The following is a 24,346-nucleotide window of genomic DNA, read 5'->3' on the forward strand; positions in this document are numbered from 1 at the left end:
TTTTAGTATGTTTATGTATTATTTGCTTCGTCAGGTTTCTCTGCAGAAAGCAAATAATAAAGATCTTATATTTGTCAGAACTTGTCAAATTGTCAAAAAGTAGCGGACTTTTAAACCAGAAATCAGACAAAAGCTGCAGACCCTTTATTAAAAGCATTTATTACATATAAGACAGCACATCTTTACTAACAAGCAGCAGCTCTTTTAACAATAAAATAAAGATAACATGGCACATATTCAGCCGTATGCCAGGGGAACAGAAAACTTTTCATGGAATAAAAACTCAAAACGTGTCGGGTGCGACGGGGTGCGCACCCTCAACGCACCCAACACGCATCCAACACCAAGAAAAGGGTTTTTTTTTTTTAAAGAAATTATGGGGTGCATACCCGGGAAATACCCGGGGTGTACCCCCGAGCGTACCCGCACCCCATACGCGTCAGATACGGGTATGGGAGCCCCGGGAGAGTACCCGTGCTTCCTAGATATTATAAATACATAAGTGAGGGGGAGCTATTCCCTAACTCACACTTTTCTCTCATTCTCCACTTCTCTCTTCTCTCAACATGGTATCAAAGCCCTAGGGTTTTGATCCCTTAGGGACCACCATTGTCACCCTCCTCCTCTTTCCTTGATATCACCCTCACCCTCAACCTCAACCTCAACCTCCTAACCCTACTCGCCCCTCTCCTCCCTCACCCCCACTCTTGCCAACCCTAACCAGTACCCCCATACCCCCCCACCCCCCCCCCCCCCCCCTCTCTCTCCTCCCTCACCCTGTACCCTCGCCACTCTCCTCCCTCACCCCCAACCCCTTTCCACTTACCCCCAAACCCTCGTCCCTAACCCAAACCTTACCCAGACACAACCCGACTCTGTCCAGCTTGAGGAGTCGTTAAGTAGGGCAAAGCTGAGTGATATTTTTAACAAGATAGGAATGTATGATATATTCATTCCAGCTTGAGGGGGAGTGTTAGAAGGTGCAGATGTGCCTAAGGAAACTTTGGTCCTTGTACTCTCTTCCTTTTATATAAATAGATGAGGGGGAGCTATTCCCTAACTCACACTTTTCTCTCATTCTCCACTTCTCTGTTCTCGCAACATATCATATTAGCATATTGTTCCCTGTTTTAGTGTCATTCGCTCAGTATCTTCTTTGCAGTCCCTGTTTCCTTCAACCTCTGCTATTTTCTTTTGTCTAATTTCAGGTTATCTATTTCCTTTCTTTGCATTTTCCTACTACGTGTTTTGTCCTTCATTTCCCCCATTTTTTAAAATTATTCTTTTTTCTTTTTGTATTTTTCTTTATTTTTTGGACAAAAAAAGAAGAAGGAAAAAGTACCCTTTCTTCCTCTTTTGTATTCTCCTTTCCATGTCCTTTCCTTTTTTATCTTTTATTTCTCATTTCCATTTTAACAGGAAAATAGGTTGATTGGTGAAACCACTCAGAGCATTGCCCCGTGAATTCACTAGGGCCTGCTATCCCTAATACATCCTTTATACCTTCATCACTTGTCTTGTCTTCTATGTAGTCCGACTAACATCATTTACTAAATTTATAATGAAATAAATATGAGTGCACTAATTTCGAAGATTCCCTTTTGGCAAGTAGGTTCTTCCTTTTTTATTCGAAGATTCCCTTTTGGCAAATAGGTTCTTCCTTTTCATTCTTTAATTTGGAGGATAAAAATGTCTTGTATTTTACCAGTACAAAATCATTATCATTCGTAACTTTTTCTTCCTTTTTTATTCTTTAATTTGGAGGATAAAAATGTCTTGTATTTTACCAGTACAAATTTATTATCATTCGTAACTCTCAAGGTTCATAGTCTCTTATAGTCTTTTTCCATTCATAAGAAAATAGACACTTAATTACTTATTTCATTTATGATCTTATATAGTGGTACTGTTCCTTTTGAAACTTATAGGCACTAGGCACGAGAATTCAACCTGGTTTAGAACAACAGATTGTTCTTCCACGAGACTCGTATCTTCAGGTCGGGTTTCATCTTTCTGTAATGCATTATATTTTCCTATCCTTTACATGTCATGCTATGTCTTCACTATTGATTCTCTCCAGTACTTTATAGTACTATCTGATTGATGTTTCTTGCAGGGTTATTTCAATAATGTTTCTGAGCATCTCAGAGTTGGACCACCATTATATTTTGTTGTGAAGAACTACAACTATAGGTATTGTAGTATATGTTTAGTTGCCCGCATACTATTTTTTATTTTCCTCATATCCAATATAATGGTGTTTTACCTTTTATCATATTTCAGTCTTTGGTATGAAGGATAGTTGACCATTTGTTATGTCAATAATTCTTTGGTGTCAAAGCTATTCTATACAGATATTCAATGGTAGGATGTACCCAAGTATCATACAAGAAGTGGTTTTAAATTTTCACCGAAACCGAAATGAAAAAACTGAAAAGTTTCTCTTTCCATCCCCAGCTGAAATGCATACCAAAACCGAAATGCATACGGAAACCAAAACTATTTGTGTATAAATAGTCTACTGTACTAGTATGTGTTACGCCATTAGATTTATATGAATTGTATGTACAATGTACTGTATATATTATGTATATATATTTATATGATTTGCATGTGAGATATAGTACAGTATGTACTGAATTATCAAACACGTGCACTAACGCATGCCACTAGGTGTTCAATGTTGTTAAACCATTATGGGTGGGTTTTTTTAGTTTATGTGATGGTTTTTTAGTGTGGATTTGTGCTTATTCTATTACATCCTGAAGTTTCATCTTAAATGTCCCTTTGCATAAGCTTTTCTGATACGTTTTCATGATTTTGTAGGATTTTCACCAAAATTTCCATTCAAAACCGACATGTTTCCATTTCCATCACGACAAATACATCTAGCAACAGAAACCTGAAACCTTGGCAACAACTAGCATGCGTGAAACACTAATTGTTACCTAGAAACTATAGAAATCCTCTTAAATACTTAATCCTTCACAGTACCCAAAAAAAAAAAAAAAAAGTTGTTCAACATGTGGTTCATGGAACCCACTATGGTCAAGCTGGCCCCACTTTTTAACTCTACAATCAAGGGACTCTCCTTCCGGATTTCTTCTTCTTTCTCTTCGTGGCTGTGACTTGTGAGCAGCATTTTCCTTTCATCAATTTGAAATGAAGATTATGCATTTCATGTTTCATTGTTAAATCTAAAGTCAAGAATGAGAATTAAATTGAACTTTCATGGGTATGTTTGTTCTAATTGCTTTTTCATCCTCTTCAGCTTAGAATCGAGACATACGAACCAATTATGCTCCATCAGCCAATGTGATTCTAACTCTCTTTTAAATGAGGTACTGCACTTTGCTTTCTATTTATGAACATCTGCGGCATTGTATCTAAAGCATGCATGCTTGATGAGGATTCAAATTCTAGTTTGATTAGTTTTCCTTAGCATTATTCTTTTTTTCTTAAAAAAAGTTTAGTAGATTTATTTATTGCTGTAAGAGTAAATACAACAGAGGGGACGAGACATCCCACAAGTGTAAAAAACCATACTGCTAGGAGCCTGAAATTTCCAGTCCACCCCTAAGCATACCAACTGACAGCATACTCACCAATCTGCCTCCCTTCACCACAAGAACAAAAACATGATGACCTCTTCTAATTTGACTTTTACTAAACATTATTTTGACTAAAATCCTGACATCGCAACCAAGCTAGTACTCGATGAATTCCATAGGCTCGTGCTCTACTCCATACTTTGCCAATCTGTCCGCGACATCATATGCAGACCGCCTCTTATGAGTAAACTTCGGATTAAGGATTTTACAGAGGACCTGAATTTCCGTGATGATGCTATCTAGATTCCACAGACCCGGCGCTTCACCACTAGCCCACACCTTAGCATTATTCTGAATACTGATATTCCAAGAACTGCATATATTGTGTCGAGGAATTTCTTTACTGGTCATTATGAATGAATTGTTCCATTACCACAATTGATATCATTAAGAAATTTTCATGCATATGAAAGTACTGGCACTTTTCTGTAACTGGCAATTTCTTCTCTGTGTATCACTATTATGCAGATAGCAAGAGCATCCTCAGCGCCAGAATCAAGCTACATTGCAAAGCCAGCTGCTTCATGGCTTGATGATTTTCTTGTATGGATATCCCCAGAAGCTTTTGGTTGCTGTCGCAAGTTTATAAATGGAACTTATTGCCCCCCTGATGATCAGGTCAGCGATTTATGTTGTGTGTTTTCTACAGGTCTTAAATAAGCACCTTATATATATATATATATATATATATATATATATATATATATATATATATGTATCTATATATGTATATATATGTGTGTGTGTGTCTATATATACACACACACATATATACATATACATACATACATGTGTGTGTGTGTGTATAGGGAAAAATGAGTATGAGCGGCCCCTCATATAAGCTTGCATGAGGTGACGGCTAGAAACACGTTGGGTCCACATTTTTGGGGTGGTCCAATTCATTTGATAGGCCCTGACATAGATAGGGTGTGCTAAAAAAAATCAGCTCCATAGGATCATTCCAACCCTTCGAACTGTGAAGATGAAAATGGGCGGATATAAATAATTTGCCCATTTTTCATCTCCACAGTTCGAAGTGTTGAGATGATCCTATGGAGCTGATTTTTTTGGCACACCCTATCTATGTCAGGGCCTATCAAATGAATGGTTTGGATCACCCAAAAAATGTGGACCCACCGTGTTTCTAGCCGTCACCTCATATAAGCTTATATGAGGGGCTGCCCATACTCACTTTTCCTAACCATAACCATAATCCTAACCATAACCTATAGAATCAATGGGTTGGATGAGTCAAACAACTATGGGAGATGGTGTATTTAGTGGGTTGCTCAGGGTTAGCGATACCACAAAAACCTTTTCCCTTATATATATCTGAATTTCTCCCAAAATTCTAATAGAATTTCACATCAATTTTTTTGACTTTTTTTAACAAAGGCACCCATTCAACCCACATATTTTCAATCCTACCCACTCCTTTATACTTTTTAACAAAGGCACCCATTAAAGCCACATAATTTCAATCCTACCCCCCTCCTTTATGCTTTGTTAATAAAAAAAGTGGACAAAGTCAACATAGTGAGGTTTTTTCTTTGCTAAATTACGGATTGGGTGCATATGTTACATAATACTACGGATTTTTGTGAACATATTACATAATACTACGGATTCAGGATGCCTTTCAAAATATTGACGAACCCGTGCATGTTGAGAGGAACAACAATTATGGAAACCTCTATAGATTGGAGGGCTAGGATCAGCCTATGGAAATGATTTTACGGGCACAACCTATTGATGTTGTGTTCCATCACATGGACGTTTTGGATCAACCTATGATGTGGTCCGTACAGTTCTTTGTCGGTCCATCCATCTCACGGGTTTTTTTACTAGTATATACTATATAGCAGAAGAGAAAATGAGAGAGTTATTTGAATTTCTCCCAAAATTCTAATGGAATTACACATCACTTTTTTTGACTTTTTTTAACAAAGGCACCCATTCAACCCACTTATTTTCAATCCTACCCCCTCCTTTATGCTTTTTAACAAAGGCACCCATTAAAGCTAACAAAGGCACCCATTAAAGCCACATAATTTCAATCCTACCCTCCTCCTTTATTCTTTTTTAATAAAAAAAGTGGACAAAGTCAACATAGTGACGTTTTTTCTTTGCAAAATTACGGATTGGGTACATATGTTACATAATACTACGGATTTTTGTGAACAGATTGCATAATACTACGGATTCAGGACGCCTTTCATAATATTGACGAACCCGATTATTTTTTCATACAGAACGTGTTCATTTAGTACATAATACTACGGATTTCGGCCACCTTTCAAACTATTTCGGGTCCCACTCGAATGCATGAGTTTGGCTATAGATGGTGCGTGAGACTCACCTGTCAAAGCATGAGTGTGAAATGCTCCACTGCATCAAATGGGAAAGTGATTAACCATTTATATTTTTCTCGCCCCATGCATCGCATGGGTGTTTTTACTAGTGTCTCTCTCTCTCTCTCTCTCTCTCTCTCTCTCTCTATATATATATATATATATATATATATATATATATATATATATATATATATATATGCTTCTAGTGAATGCTGGCTCTTCCATTCAGCAGCTCTTGGCTCAATTGATATTTTAGCTATGCTTTATTTTTAATTTTTTTAGTCTATTTAGGGTATAGTTGATGTCATCCCGATCCTCCTTTGACATGCTCAGAAAAAGCAACCCATTACTGATTTGGGGTCCCAATCAATTTTGAAGGAAAGACATTGGCGAAAATGCATATCCCTTCACATGTCTTGGTTTAGTGGTCCGATGTTTGGATACATTCCCAGCAAAACATTGAAGCTTCACCTCTCTTCTATAAACTACTTGGCAAACTTGGATCGGATAGTAAATTATTTCTGTTCAACTTTTCATAAGCATTTTGGAACACCGGATCCTATGTTTTATTTAAAGCATAATATCTTTCTTTCTTGGGATTCTAAACTTAAGTATGAATCCTGAGCTGCCAATACTCGCCAAGAGAAGAAAATAAAATCACAAAAAATAAGTGACTAGTCCATTGTTGAGGAACACAAGCAAAAGATTTCAATCACTATTAATGAACTGCTATGAAAAAAATATTCTAGAAATATACTACATTTACATGCTCTCAAATGGGACTATCACTGGGTCCCATAGTTATAGATTTCATTTTGTTTCGGCCGAGGCGACCGAAATGTTCCGAAATCCGGTACAAAAGCCCCAAGTGTTGCCCAACCAAATGTAGAAGTCGAGTATCGAGAGATATCACATGGCATTTATGAACTTATAGAGCTTCAAAAGCTGCTTAAAGAAATGTGGGTTGGCATCAACACTTCTATGAGATTGTATTTCGACACTCAAACTGCAATTCATATCACATCTTAACCTTGTTTTTCCATGAGAGGACCAAACACATCAAGGTTGATGGTCACTTATTGTACAGAAGTTACCTACCAAGATAATTACCGTACCATATTTTAGATCAAAGAATCAACTTGCCGATATTCTGACCAGCACAGTTGCTTGAACCGATTTTGAGATATTCTTCACAACCTGGACATACTTGAAATCCATCCTTCATCTTGAGGGAGAGTGTTGAAATATGAGTTTTTAATGGTGTTCTTAGTGTATTAGAGATCATACTTATGGACAAGTGGATTTTGGTCTTTTATGTTGCTCTCCTAAGTCCATAGAAGAAGCCGACTTGATTGGGGATTGACTTTCATGAGTTTTTATATGGTGTAAGGCCTTACAACTATATGGTAGAGGCTGGTATGTGATCCAACAGCAGCTCACTTTTTGAGAAGCTGCTGTTGGATCAAATACCAAGGGTGGTAACTCCACTGTACAAAGGCCTTATTGTTGTAAGACCTTATACCATATAATTTTTCGACTTTCATTCCCACAAAATTCATCCTCTCTTACTTCTTCTTCCTCTTCTTTTTTGTTTATTTTCTATAAACAATAAAGGAAGTAGGGATGTGTCAATGAAGATTAAATTTGGCTTGCCATCAATCTAAGATTACTCTTTCTGTTATTCACTTCTCCAGCCTCCTTGCTGTCCACCTGACGAAGACTCTTGTGGCATTGGTGGTGTATGTAAAGATTGTACTACGGTAATTTTCCTTCTCTAAAAATTCAAAGACTACAGATTCATTTGCTACTTATATGTGATGCAAATTCTCACTAGGATGATTTATGTGTTTGACATGTAATTTTTCTAGGTAGGGAAAGGGGTTTTTAAAAAGAACTAATATTGTTGGGTGATTTGAGTGCTTCCGTAGCTCAGGGAGTGGGGGTTTTTGAAAATAACTAAAATTGGTGTGTTATTTCAGTGCTTCCATACCTCAGGTTTGCAGAAAGGTCGTCCATCTACGGCACAGTTCAAGGAGAAACTTCCATGGTTTCTCAATGCTTTGCCCTCTGCTGATTGTGCTAAGGGAGGACATGCAGCTTACGCTAGCAGTGTGGATATGAATGGTCTGTGATCTGTATTTCTATAGTTCTACACAAGGATTTAAATTTCGGTTTTAGACATAGCCGAACCGAAATTCAAACCGAAATTTTGGCCGAAATTTCGAAATTTCGGCTGAAATTCGGTAAAAAAAAGAAACAAATTTCATTAATGTACCTAAATTTTGGTAATTTCGGCTGAAATTTTTGAAAATAGCTTAAAAAATCACATTATCCGAAAATTTTGGCCAAAATTACCTAAATTTCGGTTGAAATTTGGGACTCTGGCCGAAATTTCAGATTTTGGTGGTTTTGGTCCCAATCAATATCCAAAATTTAGGCCGAAATTTAAAACTATGATTCTACATGAAACTTCAATTTTACCCGAAATTTCAGCCGAAATTTAAAATCATGGTTCTACATGAAAATTAAAATTTTACTATGGTAGATATGGATAGATTAGCGGTATCTTCTTGCTCAGTGTCTTAAAATCATAATCTTTTAGATAATTTTATGTGTGGTTTACTGGTTATTTCCCCTTATCAGGTTATGAGAGTGGTGTCATTCAGGCATCAGAGTTCCGTACCTATCACACGCCAGTTAACAAACAAGTATGATGTCATCTTGAGTTAATCAAAGCTAAAATGTTATCTGTGTAGTATCGTCACATGATTTATGTAAATTTCCTCACCTTTATTTCATCTGCCTGGGTTATGTTACAGAGTGACTATGTAAATTCAATGCGAGCCGCACGAGAATTCAGCTCAAGGGTTTCTGATTCTTTGAAGGTAACTATCATGCAGAGGCAACGCCTTTTTTATATTTGGCATGTTTCTATGGAGGGAGTGTCAAGGAAATTTTGCAAAAGCACTTGCGCAGCCCCTCTTTTGGTGAAGAGAAGTAGGGGTGAGCATTATTCGGTTATATCCGAAGAACCGAACCGAACCGAACCGATTTGGTCGGTTCGGTTCGGTTTTTCTCCATTTCGGTTCGGTTTCGGTTAGTTTTTTGGGAAATTCTGTTATTCGGTTTCGGTTTCGGTTATCTAAAAAAAAAATTCGGTTAACCGAAATAAGGGATGAAACCATTTTTTTTTCAAAAAAAGTCGCTTTATGTGCACTCCGTGGGATGATCAAAACCGTCCATTCGATTGATCACAACTTAATTATGTTGTGCTCAAAAATTCATTTTGATCGGATGATCCTAGCCCTCCGATCCAAGCCTAAATTTTACTTTTTTCCCTCTTTTCCTCTCACAATTCGGTTATTCGGTTATAACCGAATTTGTAATCGGTTCGGTTTTGGTTCGGTTTCTCGTAATTCGGTTTCGGTTTCGGTTCGAATTTTGCGAAACCGAAATAATTTCGGTTTTAACATTTCGGTTTTTTCGGTTCGGTTTTAACCGAATAACCACCCCTAGAGAGAAGTACGACCTCCTATGAATTAAATGAATAAGACAAATTCAGCTGTGAGTTGGCTCTTCTTTCCTTAAAAAAGAGGGGCTGTGAAATGGCTGTGTGCAATTACATGGAGACTCCCTTCTATAAAATAAGCAAAAGGGTATTTTTATTAAAATCGGAAAATATGTGGATTGAAGAGGTTCATGTTCCTTAATTCTATCTAACACGCTTACTTCGTGTCTTACAAATTGTAATTGGGAGTAAATTATTCACGCTAATGCTAACATGATGATACTTTGTCCAATGATTGTTTAGTGGCTTCCCAAAGCCTCCATACTTATAATATGCCCTTCATTACAATACTTGATGATGGATGACAACACATTGATACCTAAGATGCTCTTGTTTATAGTTTTCTCTTTCTCTATGGAACATATATCATCAGAATAAAACAATAAGAAATAGACAATCTTCTTTTTTTTGGATCACACACACACAATGTCGTTCAAATGGACTGATAAATCCTGTTGGGTAATAGAATCTTTCTCTATGGAACATATGTCATCAGAATAAAACAATAAGAAGTAAACAATCTATTTTTTATTTATTTAGGATCACACGCACACAATGTCGTTCAAATGGACTGATAAATCCTGTTGGGTAATAGAACTAATCCACTAACAAACATATGCCGATTTTATCTGCTCTTCTACTGAATTTATAAGCAACTCTAGACCAATTCAAGTTTCTAAAACACTAAACAATGTTGCTATTGTATTCTAACCAAGGTTTTAAATTTCGACCGAAATCCGAACTTTCGGATTGAAATCGAAATTGGGTTTAATCGAAACGTTACAAAATTTCGATCGAAATTTCGTTTTTACCAAAATTTTCGGGCGAAATTTAAGGGATAACTCCAAAAAAATTTATTTTTTATTTATTATTTGATATTATCCCGAAATTTCAGCTGAAATTTTGGTAATTTCGACGAAATTTCGTACAGGATAAAATATTATCTCGGTTTCGGTGAGGACCGAAACCCATTCCGAAACTGAAAACCGAAACCCATTCCGAAACTGAAATTAAAAACCTTGATTCTAACGTAGGAAAATGCTAAAAATAGCAAATTTCTGTCTCTGAAGATTGCAGACAAATCATCTAATTCATTGAAAACAAAATAATTCCCAAAATTTGATTGTGACTGGAGCACCTGGGGGCCTCTGCTGATGTCAACATGAAGCCATCGGTACATCTCAGTTCAGGCCCTTTTCTTCCTTAGACTGCAAGTCTTGATTGTGGTTAAGCTGCGTGTTTGTGTGTCTTGTTGAACCACTCAAATTACCATTAAAAAAGCCACTCAAATTGTATCAGAAAGACTTTCATGGGTTCTGTTGGTACCATCTTGGATCCATCCGCCACTACAATAGACTCTGAATGATGGGCAAGAATTGCTGAAGAAAGTGGCTCCTTGCCTTGTGTTTCTGTAGCTGAGATGGAGGTGGGCAGTGGGAGTGGGCGTATTCTGCGTAAACCGAAATTGCCACTGAAATTTCGTTACTGGCTGAAACCGAAACCGAAATTTCAATCCTTGCGGAAAGACGCACCTGCGTTTTAAAAGTACAGTCATGGGCAAAACCAAAAACTACCTTAATGAGTTGGGTTATCAACAATCCGTATGACCTTTGGGTGAAAACCAACTCTAAAAATTAAGGCAAGTCGCCCTACTTTGGGTGAAAACAAACTCTAAAAATTAAGGCAACTTTCTCCTATCACTCAAAAAAATATTACCTCAATTTTTTCGAAACTAAGCCAAATAATTAGAATTAGTAAAATTTGACATTCGCAATGAAATTTTTTTTGGAATTTCACAAAAAACAGGGGATTATCTAAATCTCCGACATCCACCTCATAAAATTTTAAATACCAATAAACTAGACTTTTGAGGATTATTTGAATGAGAATAAAAAGTCTATAATTACCTTTTCTGTGGTCCTTACACATGTGCTGTTATATTTTGGCAAATAAAATCATGTTGAGCATCATGAATGTATTCATGCCTCTTGACCCTGACTATGATCTGGGAAAAAATTTCTTATGTGATAAGTTCTTTTTAAACCACAAGACTGACCCTGTTTCTGTGGTGCAGATTGATATCTTTCCATATTCAGTTTTTTACATAATTTTTGAACAATACCTGGATATATGGAAAACAGCATTGATCAACATTTCTCTGGGTCTTGGTTAGTATTCCATATAACTCTGTTGACCTAAGGACTTTTACACGGATCTATACTCAGTATTATTTAGATGTGAAAATATGATGAATCATGTAAGATTTGAAAATTGACTTTTACAGGGATCTATACTTAGTATTATTTAGATGTGAAAATATGATGAATCATGTAAGATTTGAAAATTTGGACATTCTAATTGTATTCTAATTGTAGGTACAATATTTTTGTAGATTTTGATTAACTAGGCTTTTTTGCCCTTTAGCAGCACTATGATTTGGTTGTGTAAAGTTTTGAAGTAACCCTATTTATATTCATTATCCACATCTCAACTTTCATTTATTGATAATTTGTAAAAGACTTCGTTTACATAGTTGATGCAGTCTTGGGAAGGGTTTTACACAGTTTCAAAACCCCCCTGCGTCATATCCTTGACTCGCCGAGTCGACTTCCTTTTACCTTGCTCATGTTTTTTTTCTGAATCTGTGATCTGCCCTACAAAATCAATCAAAATCACCTTGAGTCTCCCAAGTTATGACCGCGTCAACCAAGTACTCGATCGTGCCATGCCAAGTCTATTAGGATTTTCTTTTGCCGCATTTTGGCCCGCATGCGCATTTTGAAACACTGAATTCACACTAAGTCAGTCCACGATGTTTGTTGGAACAGATCTAAGCAATTGATCTAGGGCAAAAAATAAGAGATTAAGATAGAACGAGTTCACACAAACATAAAGGAATAATCCAAATTAGAGAGAAAAGGAATAAAAGATGGTCAGTTGCTTGAAGGAAAATACTTGAAATTCATCCCTAAGCTCCACCCAAGTCCACACCTTGTTGATAGAAAGCCATAGCAGAGAAGATTCTCTCTTTTCATTTTTTTGAATGGTTAGATTCTTTCTTTTCATAAGCCAAATTAAACCCAATGATCCTCATTTTGTGGGATTTGACGCCCCTCTTAAACAATGCATAATGAAACATGAAAAGACCAATTTATCCCACTTAAATCCTGTGTCTAACATAAACTCATGACCTTTAATATCAATTTATCATTTTTTAAAAATAAAATAAAACTACTAATTAACATTTAAATAAAAGAGCTTCCTAAGTTCCCTTATGTTAACATGGACCTTTTGGTAGGTCTTGGTCCTCACGCATGCAAATCCTTGGTGGGCCATGTATCACGCATGCATCATTCTTCCCCGATTGGACAAGAACTCGACCTCGAGTTGATTTTTTATGTGACACCAATTTGGCTGTTGTGGTACTTGTACAAGTCTGAAATGTTGAAGATATGGGAGCGCTCCATGTCCTTTGGCAATTCAATCACATAAGAGTTACTACCAGCACTCCATGTCTTGTGACAACAACTGAGTCGGGAAGAACCAGATGTGGAAGTGAAACTTTCGAGTCAAGAAGAGAGGGATGAGAGTCAGACACTTGAGTGAAGAAGGGCTTGGACTAAAAAAAGGTAACATCAGCAGACACAAACCAGCGACGAAGGCAAGGACTGTAACAACAATATCCATTTTGCATGCGAGAGTACCCCATAAAAACACAGTGCTCAGAGCGAGGATCAAGTTTATCACGACCTGGACCTAGATGATGTACAAAATAAACGCAGCCAAAGACACGAGGGGTGAGAGGAAAGGGCTCTCCTGGTGAGGATGTAAGACCATAAAGGACGAGTCTCCATGTAGGATGGATGAGGGAAGGCGATTAGGCACGAAGCATGCGGTAAGGATGGCATCACTCCGGTACATCTTAGGCACTCGCATGCGAAAAAGTAGTGTGCGAGCTACCTCAAGTAAATAACAGAGTTTCCGCTCAGAAACACCATTATGTTGAGAGGTGTATGCACACAAGGACTGATGAAGGATCTCATGAGTGGACAGATAATCCTGAAAGCCATGCGACCCATAAAAATACTCCCTAGCATTATCGATGCGTAGACATTGGATATTTCATTTATATTGATTTTTAATTTCTGTTTGAAAAGTGCGAAAGCAAAGAAGACCTCAGAACAATCTTTAAGCAATTACAACCATGTCATACGCGAGTAGTCATCGATAAAGATAATAAAATATTTAAAACCAGCTGAAGGTGCGATCCTAGAGGGTCCCCATACATCAGAATGGACTAACTGAAAAGGACTAGAGACTGAACGACCCGGGAAGGAAAGGACACATAATGGTGCTTCCCGAGTTCACACTACTCAGATTGAATTGATGAAATAGGGCCTAGAATAATGTGTCTGTTGAAGCCGTTGAAGCGATGAGTGGCCAAGACGATAGTGCCACTGAAAAACATCCACGGAACTATGCAAGATAGTAGGAGGCCGACAGTTAAGACGATATAGCCCATCCACCTCATGACCGATCCAATCGTCCTCTCAGTCGAGAGATCCTGAAAAAGACAATAAGAAGAATAAAATGAGACAGGAGGCTTTTAGTAAGCTCACTAACATAAAGCAAACTAAATGGAGATCAAGGTACACATAAAACTGAAGATAAAAGGAGGCTAGGATGAGGACAAATAGTACCAACACTGGTGATGGGAGTGGTGGACCCTTCAGCAAGGGTAATGGACTGCGAGTAAGCTGAGAAGAGTTACCGGTCACGTGATTTGAGGCTCCTAAATCAATAATCCATGACCTAGAGCTAGAGAGGAGGGTAGTGGGTGAACTACCTAGCTGGGCAAAGCCTGCAGTAGGTGGGCGGGCACTCAATCGAAGATGCCGAAACTCCTCACAGTCGGCACGAGATAAAGTATGTGAATCATCAGCGGGCACGGTAGCAGTAGTGGAGGACAGTGGAAGCTTAGAAGAACCAATAGCAGTCAGGTGCGCTGAGCGAGCCTGACGAGGCTCGGGATGAAGAGTGTAACAAATGTCAATATGATGGCCCTCTCTCTGACAATGGGTACAAAACTATCGTCCACGTCCACTATCAACTCAGCCACCTCCACGACCACGTCCTCTGCCACGGCTAAAAGAACCACTACAACGAACATGGAGACTACCACGCTCATAGGCCACCAGAGTAGAGCTATCTGCAGAAACAACCGGTGACGAATCACCGAGACACTGCTGGGCCCAAGAATATACCTCCGTAAAGGGGGAATAGAACTAGAGCCAATGATCTGCTCTGCTGGCGAAGATGGATGAACGCAAGTCCCAAACTATCAAGTAATGAACAACTCGGAGCTGATCTCGTTGACGGCGAAGAACGACGATATCAGAAGTGAGAGGCATAAACACATCAAGCTGCTGGCAGAGGGAAACAAACTGACCATAGTGAGCAGCGAGGGACATATCACCGCGGCGTAGGCGCATCCACTCAGAATATGTGGCACTGATACGAGTGAGGTTGTCAACCCCATAATACAGTAGCGCAGTATGATCCCAGATATGTTTCGATGTAGGTATGAATCAAGGCGTCCTCCTGCTCCCAATGAGCATAGAATCATTTGACTAGGGAGGGTCCTTGCGAATAAGATTAACCTTACCCTGAGCAAGGAGATATGTCTCAACCACCATTTTTCACGACAAGTAATTGGTCCCATCCAGTTTAGTGGTGGTCATCTGAGGGAAAAAAACCCTCCACATGAGACGAGAAACTAGAAGAGAAGATAGTCGGCCGTGAGTTTGTGGCCCGTGCCTCATCGGTCGGGCCAGTAGAGGGATCCTCATTGACGGGTGGACCCATGACAACAACGACAAGAAGAAATAGAATAGCCACAACAACGACAGAAATAAAGGGTGATGGACAGAACTAGATAGGACAAAGCGTCATGGTGCGGCTCCGAAAGGAAAAGTAGATCCGAGAGAAAGGGCCACAGAAGCCACGAAAGCGAAGCCGAACACCAAACAATAACAAAGAAGAGAGAGGAGAGGAATAGGAAAGATTTAGGACATAGGAAAGATTTAGGACATCAGGGTTAGGTTTTTTTTATTGTATAATGTTTTTTCCTTTTTTTTTGTTCGAGTGAGGAGGTGGGGAGAGGGGGGGGGGACAAAAACCGAGATGGGGGAAGGGGGGTGGCGGTGGGAAAACCAAGGAGGGGTAAGGGGGCGGCAGGATTAGGGTTAGGGTTAGGCGTGGGAGGAAGAGAAAGAAGAAGATGAGAGGGGAGAGGCTATGGTGGTCCCTAGGGGATCAAAACCCTAAGGCTCTGATACCATGTTGAGAGAGAATGAGAAGAGAAAAATGTGAATTGGAGAGATCCTCCCTGAATCATGTATTTATACTAAAGGAATGTAACGTACAAAGTCAACTATGCCCTTAGGCTTATTACATATTATAAAACATCTTAATAGGACTTGGAGCAATAAAGACCACTACCTACATCATATCACATTTTGTATGGGTCGCGGGCCTATACTCGGCTTCAGTGATGAATTTGGCTGCAGCATTCTGCTTCTTGTTGCTTAACATTGCTAAGTTTTCGGCTACAGATGTACAATACCTAGGCATTGACCTTCGATCTCCAGCCCCATTAACATCGGAGAAACTTGTGATGTCCAGTATTTCAGAAGGTCTATATATAAGTCCCCTTCACCTAGAGCACCTTTTAGAATCTCAAAATTCTACAAGCCACATGATAATATTGTATTTTAGGTGAGTGCATAAACTGACTAGCCACCCCAACTGCAAATGTTATGCAAGTTTGAGCGACCATCAACTAAATCAACTTACCAGCCGATCATCTAAATTGTCCTTGATCACTATATGGTTCACCTTGATCAACATTGAGCTTTGTATTAGGCGCCCTTGGGTTTCTAACTTACTTGTATCCTCCCACAGGACAGTGATGTACCGCCTTTGAGAGAAGCTCACACCTTAGGACCGGGCCACTTTAATACCTAAAAAGTATCAAGATCTCCAAAGATGGAATCCTCACTGGAACCACATAACTCGCCATAGCTGCGACCTCTACTTCGATTATTGAGAGTGCCTCTGCCATGTCTACCACTCAAGGAACCTCCACAACCTCTAATTGATTCCATTCTCCCAACACGACCTCTACACTTGTGAAAATGTATTTCTGAAAGAAGATAGAGTACCGCTGGCTAGAATCTTACTTTGAATGGGCTGAAAGCGATAGAGACTTTGTGACTGAAAAATCTGTGTTATTTTTTTTCGATTTCGATATCATTGGTGAGAGCTAATAGAGACTGAGCTTTTCCCAGATGCCCTTGAGAGTGCTATAGTACTCACTAACAGTTTTATCTCATTGATACAAGAATATATTCTTTGCTACTGATAGATTCGAGATATATTCTGATCCATGGAATGGAATACATCTCACGGAAAGCCTTATGTGGGATACCTGTTTCACTCTCTTTTTTCTCATTATTATAAAATTTAATTCACATATTCTTCTCGTTAACTATTTACTTTTGTTTCAGTAGTTCAGTAACCTCTCATTTTTTTTCTCATGTTTGTCTTCTGTTAGAAATTCATATGATTATTTATGGATTAGTTTCACTATTTGTTTCATAGTTGCCAGAATGAGAAGTGAGTGCGAGAAGCGATGCAGGAAGTGAAAGCGGGAAGCATGGGGTTTAGAAAATAGAAAAAGCGAGAAGTAAAAAGTTTTAAAGAAAATAAAGAGAAAATGTATGGGAAGCATCATTGAAAGTCGAAATGAAACATTTAATAAGCCTCATTGGAAGCAAAAAAGAAGTACATAGAAAGAGTAAGATCCTAGTAGGTTAGGCAGGAAGGGTTAATAGAGGTAAGGATTACAAGTAGAAAAGAAGACTTCATGACTAATTAGAATTACTAGTTTTAGAAATTTATAGTTTCACGTGTTTTATTCATATTTATCTAATGTTAAGCTTTTGGAAAAAGTTCCACATAATTTTCATTTGAAACTTAAAACAAGTTTTTAAGTTTTAAATGCAATTTATTTTAAAATAGGATCCTTCGGCATTATCAAAACAAGAAAATATTCTTTTAGGAAGAAATAATCACCTAATAGGAAGCGTAATCTTAATTAGGAGAAAACACGTTGGAAGTGTCTGCGAAGCGTGCTTCCCCTAAATTTGGTAAGCGAGAAGAACTTAGCTTCCAAAGCAAGTTTCTGGGGAAGCGAGCTTCCCATCCAACGAGGAAGTTTCCGGTAACTATGGTTTGTTTTCCCGTTGATTGTGGTATACTTTAATTGTTTTACCACATGTATCTCATCAAAAACACTTCTGTTAAATTAGCTTATATTCGTCTGCCACTTTCCTCTGAGCATTGATCTAACTCTGCAATTGACATCCTGACAGGTGCTGTATTTATTGTTTGCCTGGCTATCACTTGCAGGTCTGTATTATTTCTAATTTTCATGATTTACAGTCGTAGAATTTTACTCTGCTGTTTATTTTTTAAGAAACAGATACTATAGGAAGAATGATGTGCATCTCTTCCATATAGGTCTATCAATTGTTGATTTGATAATCTATGTTTACATAATTCATTGCAGTTTATGGAGTTCAGCAATCATTTTACTAGTGCTGACAATGATTGTCGTGGATCTCTTGGTAGGCATTTTCTGAGTACTAATATCTGATTATTATTTTTTATTTGTTTTTCTACTTTTTCACTGATGCACCGATGTTTTCAATAAAACCAATATGAACTTTGCAGATTACAACCTACAATTTTCCCTGACATATCGAACTGGATGCCATAGAACAACAGTACATCACTATTTGCAGCCAAGGATTTAAATTTCGGTTTCAGCCAGCCGAAATCCCAAAATTTCGGTCAAAATCTAGTAAAAAAAAGTATTAATTTATTATTTCGATAATTTTGGCCGAAATTTTAGAAAAATAATATATTTTTGAAAAAAAATTGGGAAATCTGATATTTTGGATTTTGGCTGAAATTTATAACCATGTTTGCAACATAGGCATGCTTCTGCATAGACAGAAGCTTACACAATGGATATTGTCTTGCTCAAATTTTAAACTATTGCTTCCTGAAGTCATTGAAGAGCAGATCCAACTAACCCGATCTTGGGGACTCTCAAGTAATGGTTAGGGTAGTCTCTGTCATCTGCACCTGCTCGGAAAACATTATATCTGAAGAAAACAATCTCTCTTAACAATGTGATTCCCTATTCTCAAATCATCTTTTAAGATGAAATTCAAGGAGTGGTTGCTCTTGATGAGTTATTTCGTTCATTGTTCTGAATCCTGAAGATTTTGGATTTATCACTTTTAACTTACAAATCCTGATATGCATTCATTTGTTCAAAAATCCTAAAGTCCTGTTATAGTAGTTCTTTTTCTTTATTTAGTTGTTTTAAATCCATATACAAATATTTGCAAGCGAGTCTACGAACTTGCATACAAGTCATATTACAATTGTTCCTCAAGTACCACTACTATATGATTTAATCAGTCGCCATTGGGCCTTTATTTTTTATAATGATTTTCGCAGGGAAGAGCGTTATAATTTATTTCTTCTTCATTCTGTTATACACTTATTTAAAATGTATTGGACATACATTTCTTTTCCTTTAGAAATTGTACAGCATGTACTGTGTACCCCTGTTTGTCATAGTCTTATGCTTTAGAATTCAAAATTGAAATTAACTTTTGTCATGAAGAAATCGGCAAAAGGAAGGGGGGATGTGTAGGGTGACACTGCCTTTTGTCCGAATGACCAGTCTCGAAGAACATAACCTGTTGTCCATATCTTCATGAAGAAATTAACTTTTTTCATGAAAATATCTTTAGTAGGCTTTGACGCGAGTTCGAATCCCCCCGTAGTAACCCAATGTGCGTGGTTTACGGGTGATTGCGTGCATCCATAGGGATCAGTTCTGCCCAAAAATGGGGTGGGGATACCATATGTCATCAATATATATATATATATATATATAGTAGGCTTACAAGGCAAGCTCTCTCTCTCTCTCTCTAGGCAAAAAATTCATACACATGTACATTTCATCTCAATCTCTGAAACGAGCTCTCTCGTCCAAAAAAACCCCATTTTTTTGTTTTTCTTCTGTGATTAGGGTTTCATTCACCCATCCCGGTTTTGAAACTCCAATCAGATCCATCTCCTTTTCTAATTCATCAGAGAAAACATCCGAAACAGACACTTTTGAGAAAACTAGGGTTTCAGATCTCATAAGAAAACAACATTGGTCAGATCTGAAAACTATACTCAAAGGAACAAACCCTAACAGATTCCTTCAACTTCTTTTCGAATCAGAACTCGATGCTGATCTCATTTTTCGCTATTTTCGATGGTCAGAGAATGAATTTAGGGTTTTGTATACCCTCGAATTAAACTGTAGACTCTTGCATTTGTTAGCAAATGCAAAGAGATATGGAGAAATTAGGGCACAGCTCCATCTTATGGTTAAAGCTAAGTTTTTTTCGATTTCTTCGATTTTCATACGCTTTCGATCTCGAGTGATAGATTTTGTTCCAATTCGATAATTGCTGATATGTTAGTTTTGGCTTGTGTTAAGAATTTGAAGGTTGATTTGGCGGTAGAGGCGTTTGAGCGGGCTGGGGATTATGGGTTTAGGTTGTCAATTTTTTCTGTTAATCCTATGTTGTATGGTTTGGTTAAGGAAAACAAGATTGGGGTTTTAGAGGATGTGTATAAGGAGATGATTTGGAGGAGGATTAGTCCTAATTTGATTACTTTTAATACTGTGATCAATGGTCTTTGTAAAGTGGGGAAGTTGCAAAAGGCTGGGGATTTGGTTGAGGATATGATTGTTTGGGGTTTTTCGTCGTCTGTAATTACGTATAATACATTGATTGATGGGTATTGTAAGATGGGTAGAGTGGGGAAAATGTACAAAGCAGAGGGTTTTCTGAGAGAAATGGTGTCAAAGAAAATCAATCCCAATGAGATTACTTTCAACATTTTGATTGATGGGTTTTGCAAGGATGAGAACACTTTATCTGCATTGAAGTTGTTTGATGAAATGAAGAAGCAAAGTTTGTCACCCAATGTGATCAATTACAATTCTTTGATTAATGGATTTTGCAATGAAGGGAAGGTTGATGAAGGTCTTGCTTTACTTGATGAGATGCGAGGTTCGAATGTTAAGCCGAATGTTGTGACATTTAATGCTTTGATTAATGGGTTTTCGAAAAAAGGGATGTTGAATGAAGCAAGGAAGTTGTTGGATGATATTGTGGGTCAAGGTTTGATTCCTACTGTTGTAACTTTTAATACTCTGATGGATGGATATTGTAAGAATGGGCAAATGGAGTTAGCGATTGGATTGCGTGGATTGATGATTGAGAGAGGTGTGTGCTAATGTTTCTACTTATAATTGTTTGATTGGAGGTTTTTGTATGAATTCAGACATGAAGGGGGCTAGTAAGCTTTTGGATGAAATGGAAGAGAAGAATGTAAGAGCTGATCTTGTGACTTATAACATTCTGATCGGCTCGTTATGCAGGGAAGGCGAGTCAAGAAAGGCAGTTAGGCTATTGGAAGAGATGTTTGAGGTGGGTTTGAATCCAAGTCATGTGACTTACAATACTTTGATGGATGGGTTCTGTAAAGAAGAAAACATGAAGGCTGCTTTGAATGTGAGGATGAGGATGGAGAAGGAAGGCTGGAGGGCAAATGTTGTCACTTATAATGTGCTTATTAGGGGACTCTGTGGAAAAGGGAAGCTTGAAGAAGCAAATAAGCTTTTGAATGAGATGTTGGAGAAGGGATTGATACCAAATAGAGTCACCTATGATATTGTTAGAGATGAAATGATGGATAAAGGATTTGTTCCAGACATAGATGGGCATCTTTACAATAGTGCTTCTTAGCACTTATTGGGAGCAAATGACAGATTTTGATGTGTTCCATGTTTTCTGGATTGAAGGAGACTGACTGTTGAAAATTTTCCTAGTCAGCCTATAGGAAAAATATTAGGGTTTTTTCAGGGAAGACCCAAAGTGCCTATCAATCGGATTTCAGCTAGAAGATTCCAGCTAGAAGGACCTGGACAATGTAAAAGCCATGTGCAGCTTACTAAATTATAAGTTCTGTTAAAGTGCATTCCACTCAAATTTTTGAAAGCTTTCTTTCTCAATCATTTTTTATACAGCTCTTATGTGATTTAGTTACAGGTGAAGCCTCCCAACCATTGGCAATATCTAAGGGGCCCTGTTTTTTTTTGGATTTTGAAAACCGATTGTGCGTCCAAAACTGACTATTGGGGTCGTAATTACATTTAGGCCTTGATTGTTTTTTATTTGGAGAGCCGATTGCAAGTCCAAAACTGATCAGGGGACTCAGGGAGGGAGGACATGATCTCTGGATGGGGGGAGAGGGAGAGAGAGGGCATCTGTTCTTTGAATTTTTCTTCTTCTTCACCTTCTTAGTTTTACTATTCTTTGAATCTTTTGCAAGTAAGAAAAATTAGTAGAATAAAATTATTTTATTAATTTAATTATATAGTTGTTTTAATTTTCTATTAATGGGGGTAAAAAAGGCAACTCTATTGAGATGATCCCACGTGGCACCCAGGGAGACCACTCGGCCAATCCGACAGCTCTGGGTCACTACGGCCCTTTCCCCTCTCCGAGTGGGAATCTTCCCGAGTTGTTTAGTGTTAGGGCTGGCAATTTCCCCTGTTAAAACGGGGATCCAGCCCGAACGGGGCGGGGATTCCCCGACTTTGGAACGGGGACGGGGAACGGGGATGGAGATGGCCCGCCCCGCCCCGCCCCACCCCGTTGCCAGCCAATAGATGCGCCCCACCAACCTTGGTTGTGGAATACATTCAGCTATTGTGGTCTTCTTTTGACGTTTGGTGGATTTTTTTAGTGGTGGTCATCTGAGGGGAAAAAACCCTCCACATGAGACGAGAAACTAGAAGAGAAGATAGTTGGCCGTGGGTTTGTGGCCCGTACCCCATCGGTCGGGCCAGTAGAGGGATCCTCAATGACGGGTGGATTAGACAACAAGGACAAGAAGAAATAGAATAGCCACAACAACGACAGAAATAAAGGGTGATGGACAGAACTAGACGGGACAAAACATCATGGTGCGGCTCCGAAAGGAAGAGTAGATCCGAGAAAAAGGGCCACAGAAGCCACGAAAGCGAAGCCGAACACCAAACAATAACAAAGAAGAGAGAGGAGAGGAATAGGAAAGATTTAGGACATAGGAAAGATTTAGGACATCAGGGTTAGGTTTTTTTTATTGTATAATTTTTTTCTTTTTTTTTTGTTCGAGTGAGGAGGTGGGGAGGGGGGGGGGGGAGACAAAAACCCGAGATGGGGGAAGGGGGTGGCGGTGGAAAAACCGAGGAGGGGTAAGCGGTGGGCAAGATTAGGGTTAGGGTTAGGGGTGGGAGGAAGAGAAAAAAGAAGATGAGAGGGGAGAGGCTATGGTGGTCCCTAGGGGATCAAAACCCTAAGGCTCTGATACCATGTTGAGAGAGAATGAGAAGAGAGAAATGTGAATTGGAGAGATCCCCCCTGAATCATGTATTTATACTAAAGGAATGTAACGTACAAAGTCAACTATGCCCTTAGGCATATTACATATCATAAAACATCTTAATAGGACTTAAAGCAATAAAGACCACTACCTACATCATATCACATTTTGTATGGGTCGCGGGCCTATACTTGGCTTCAGTGATGAATTTGGCTGCAGCATTCTGCTTCTTGTTGCTTAACATTACTAAGTTTTCGGCTACAGATGTACAATACCTAGGCATTGACCTTCGATCATTCGATCTCCACCCCCATTAACATCGGAGAAACTTGTGATGTCCAGTATTTCAGAAGGTCTATATATAAGACCCCTTCACCTAGAGCACCTTTTAGACATCTCAACATTCTACAAGCCACATGACAATATTGTATTTTAGGTGAGTGCATAAACTGACTAGCCACCCCAACTGCAAAAGTTATGCAAGTTTGAGCGACCATCAACTAAATCAACTTACCAGGCAATCATCTAAATTGTCCTTGATCACTATATGGTTCACCTTGATCAGCATTGAGCTTTGTATTAGGCGCCTTTGGGTTTCTAACATATTTGTATCCTCCCACAGGACAGTGATGTACTGCCTTTGAGAGAAGCTCACACCTTTGGACCGGGCCACTTAAATACCTAAAAAGTACCTTAAACGACCAAGATCTCCAAAGATGGAATCCTCACTGGAACCACAGAACTCGCCATAGCTGCGACCTCTACTTCGATTATTGGGAGTGCCTCTGCCACGTCTACCACTCAAGGAATCTCCACAACCTCTAATTGATTCCATTCTCCCAACACGACCTCTACACTTGTGAAAATGTATTTCTGAAAGAAGATAGAGTACCGTTGGCTAGGATCTTACTTTGAATGGGCTGAAAGCTAGAATTTAATCTTGATAGAAACTTTGCGACTGAAAAATCTGTGTTATTTTTTTCGATTTCGATATCATTGGTGAGAGCTAATAGAGACTGAGCTTTTCCCAGATGCCCTTGAGAGTGCTATAGTACTCACTAACAGTTTTATCTCATTGATACAAGAATATATTCTTTGCTACTGATAGATTCGAGATATATTATGATCCACGGAATGGAATACATCTCACGGAAAGCCTTATGTGGGATACTTGTTTCACTCTCTTTTTTCTCTTATTATAAAATTTAATTCACATATTCTTCTCGTTAACTATTTAC

At 38.5% G+C, this 24,346-nt stretch overlaps 1 protein-coding gene and 1 pseudogene across 1 annotated transcript; both read left to right on the forward strand.

Moving 5' to 3' along the window:
* Positions 1-1,771: 1,771 nt before the first annotated feature.
* LOC143853784 (uncharacterized) lies at positions 1,772-19,090 on the forward strand. The gene is made up of 13 exons (XM_077363515.1): positions 1,772-1,789; positions 1,929-1,997; positions 2,117-2,193; positions 3,272-3,341; positions 4,080-4,229; positions 7,660-7,725; positions 7,945-8,089; positions 8,609-8,673; positions 8,785-8,850; positions 11,608-11,701; positions 17,969-18,005; positions 18,166-18,223; positions 18,670-19,090. The coding sequence occupies exons 1-13, from the start codon at positions 1,772-1,774 to the stop codon at positions 18,691-18,693; spliced, it is 939 nt and encodes a 312-aa protein (XP_077219630.1). The 3' UTR covers positions 18,694-19,090.
* Positions 19,091-19,595: 505 nt separating this feature from the next.
* On the forward strand, positions 19,596-21,487 carry LOC143853694 (uncharacterized; annotated as a pseudogene).
* The last annotated feature ends 2,859 nt before the right edge of the window (positions 21,488-24,346 follow it).

Source organism: Tasmannia lanceolata, unplaced genomic scaffold (genome assembly GCF_043159265.1).
Source record: "Tasmannia lanceolata isolate RefF3 unplaced genomic scaffold, GAP_Taslan_0.1 ptg000020l, whole genome shotgun sequence".
Classification (NCBI taxonomy): domain Eukaryota; kingdom Viridiplantae; phylum Streptophyta; class Magnoliopsida; order Canellales; family Winteraceae; genus Tasmannia; species Tasmannia lanceolata.

Excerpts from the sequence above, each read along its gene's own strand:
- LOC143853784 (XM_077363515.1), top strand. Across the intron at positions 7,726-7,944 it reads TATGTAAAGATTGTACTACG|TGCTTCCATACCTCAGGTTT; the intron begins GTAATTTTCCTT and ends GTGTTATTTCAG. Across the intron at positions 18,006-18,165 it reads TGCCTGGCTATCACTTGCAG|TTTATGGAGTTCAGCAATCA; the intron begins GTCTGTATTATT and ends AATTCATTGCAG.